The sequence below is a fragment of the Pecten maximus genome, chromosome 17 (assembly GCF_902652985.1).
Source record: "Pecten maximus chromosome 17, xPecMax1.1, whole genome shotgun sequence".
NCBI classification, from domain to species: Eukaryota; Metazoa; Mollusca; class Bivalvia; order Pectinida; family Pectinidae; genus Pecten; species Pecten maximus.
Genome location: NC_047031.1, coordinates 25,031,178 through 25,033,837, shown reverse-complemented (window position 1 = coordinate 25,033,837; position 2,660 = coordinate 25,031,178). Strand labels below are relative to the sequence as shown.

General features: G+C 37.2%; 1 protein-coding gene across 1 annotated transcript; it reads left to right on the top strand.

The window, feature by feature from the left end:
• The first annotated feature begins 812 nt into the window (after positions 1-812).
• LOC117315249 (extensin-like) lies at positions 813-2,366 on the top strand. Its single transcript, XM_033869396.1, has 2 exons — positions 813-1,722; positions 2,093-2,366. Exons 1-2 carry the CDS (start codon positions 1,682-1,684, stop codon positions 2,364-2,366), a joined length of 315 nt encoding a protein of 104 aa, XP_033725287.1. The 5' UTR covers positions 813-1,681.
• The last annotated feature ends 294 nt before the right edge of the window (positions 2,367-2,660 follow it).

The window sequence follows — 2,660 nt, the reverse complement described above, 5'->3', positions numbered from 1 at the left end:
CAGGATATTGTAACATGAGGTAATATCATTCCTGGTCTCATCTCTCACTTTTGACAGAAGAGACCAGAATATTGTAACATGACGTAATATCATTCCTGGTCTCATCTCTCACTTTTGACAGAAGAGACCAGGGTATTGTAACATGACGTAATATCATTCCTGGTCTCATCTCTCACTTTTGACAGAAGAGACCAGGATATTGTAACATGACGTAATATCCTTCCTGGTCTAATCTCTCACTTTTGACAGAAGAGACCAGGGTATTGTAACATGACGTAATATCCTTCCTGGTCTCATCTCTCACTTTTGACAGAAGAGACCAGGATATTGTAACATGAGGTAATATCATTCCTGGTCTCATCTCTCACTTTTGATTGAAGAGACCAGAATATTGTAACATGACGTAATATCATTCCTGGTCTCATCTCTCACTTTTGACAGAAGAGACCAGAATATTGTAACATGACGTAATATCATTCCTGGTCTCATCTCTCACTTTTGACAGAAGAGACCAGGATATTGTAACATGACGTAATATCATTCCTGGTCTCATCTCTCACTTTTGACAGAAGAGACCAGGATATTGTAACATGACGTTATATCATTCCTGGTCTCATCTCTCATTTTTGACAGAAGAGACCAGGATATTGTAACATGACGTAATATCATTCCTGGTCTCATCTCTCACTTTTGACAGAAGAGACCAGGGTATTGTAACATGACGTAATATCATTCCTGGTCTCATCTCTCACTTTTGACAGAAGAGACCAGGATATTGTAACATGACGTAATATCCTTCTTTTTTGAAAAAAGATATTTAATATTGAGTTGCTGTCAACCAACATTTTTTGTAACAATTCTATGAATACCAATGTACTCTCAGACTTGTATATTTTTCATCCCCTGCTTCATCAAAATGGGGTATATCAATTTGCGTTTGTCCTTCTGTCAACAATAACTGCTACAATTGGTAATGGTAAGTTGGTAACATGCTTAAAAGCCTTTTAAGGGCTCTGCCAAGTTAGATTGCCACTGTTGCCAAACTATATTTGGTGGAGTTTTGGCCCCTTCATTATCAAAGATCATTTTCTGTCTTTTCCATGCAATAACTGCAACACATGTTAACACATTTTCTCCAAAACCGGTAATAAGCTTAAAAGCCTTAAATGGTTGGCCAAGTTTGATTGCCACTTTTGCCAGACTTCATTTGACGGAGATATGGCCCCTTCATTAACTAAAAGACTGTCTTTTCGTAAAAAAAACTGCAACAAAGGATAACAGATATTCTTCAAACTTGGTAACAAGGTTAAATGCCTTAAGGGAAAGGCCAAGTTCTATTTCTACTTTTGCCAAACGTTATTGGATAGAGTTATGGCCTCTTCATTCATCATTCTCTTGCTATGATGACATGTTTAAAATTTACCTAGATAATTTCATTAAATTGTTTGTTTTCTGTATACACACATTTAGTAAAAGTACTGTGACAGCATCAAACATTAAAGGTTTACATCCTTACATAATGTTTCTTTGTTTCTCCTTTTATTGGGGAGGGGGGGTCACAATTGGGGATTAGGAGATCATAAAAAGAAAAAAATTATTTACTTTTTTAGGGGGTCATCAAAGGGCATCTTGGAAAGAACTTGTGAAGCTTGTGGAATCACTTCAAGCCCACTTGAATGTTATGCCAGAGCCACCACAAAAGAAACCTAGACATCCATATCCGTATGTTGTTATATCTGTTTTTTGTCATTCATATTAATTTATTGTCATCATGTAGTATCACTAATTTTTTGAAATGTCCATTATAATTTTGTTATCGTAAATAGTAATGTGATTGATAGATAGATCCACCATTGGATATAACACATTTCATGAGGAAGGCAGAATATCAAAATATTTCAGGCGTGATGGTATGACCAATTTGAAGTTTAATCAAGTTGATATATTATTTTATCCCTTTTAAAATGCACTATATGTTTATTGTATTTGTCTTTATTTAAGAAACCATTTGTTTATTTTTCAATAACTTGTTATATACATTATGGGTGACATTAATTTGTATTTAATAGCATATTGCCTTCCTTTATTTCAGAAGCCGATTTCACAATTCAGGACAACAGACAATGGGACCACCAGCTGTCGTTCAAACACCACCTTCTAACATCCCAACACCTGTCCCTCCTGCTTCCACCCTAACACCTGCGCCTTCTAACATCCCAACACCTGTCCCTCCTGCTTCCACCCTAACACCTGCGCCTTCTAACATCCCAACACCTGTCCCTCCTGCTTCCACCCTAACACCTGCGCCTTCTAACATCCCAACACCTGTCCCTCCTGCTTCCACCCTAACACCCTGCGCCTTCTAACATCCCAACACCTGAACCTCCTATAACACCTGATCATGAACCTCAAGCAGCGGATGCCATATCTTCAGAAACGACAGGGATGGCAAGAAAAAGACTCCACATTGAGCATTTGCTAGACAATGAAGTATTGAAATTGTTCTATATTTATATGACTACTAATTTTAAATTTTTCGTACCTGCTATTGATAGTGCACTTGAAAAGTTTGCAAATTGCAAAGAAAGCATTATAGTTTCAGATTAAAAGGCATGGTGGTCTGTTGGTAGGACAGTAGACTAGTTGTTGAGAGGTCTATT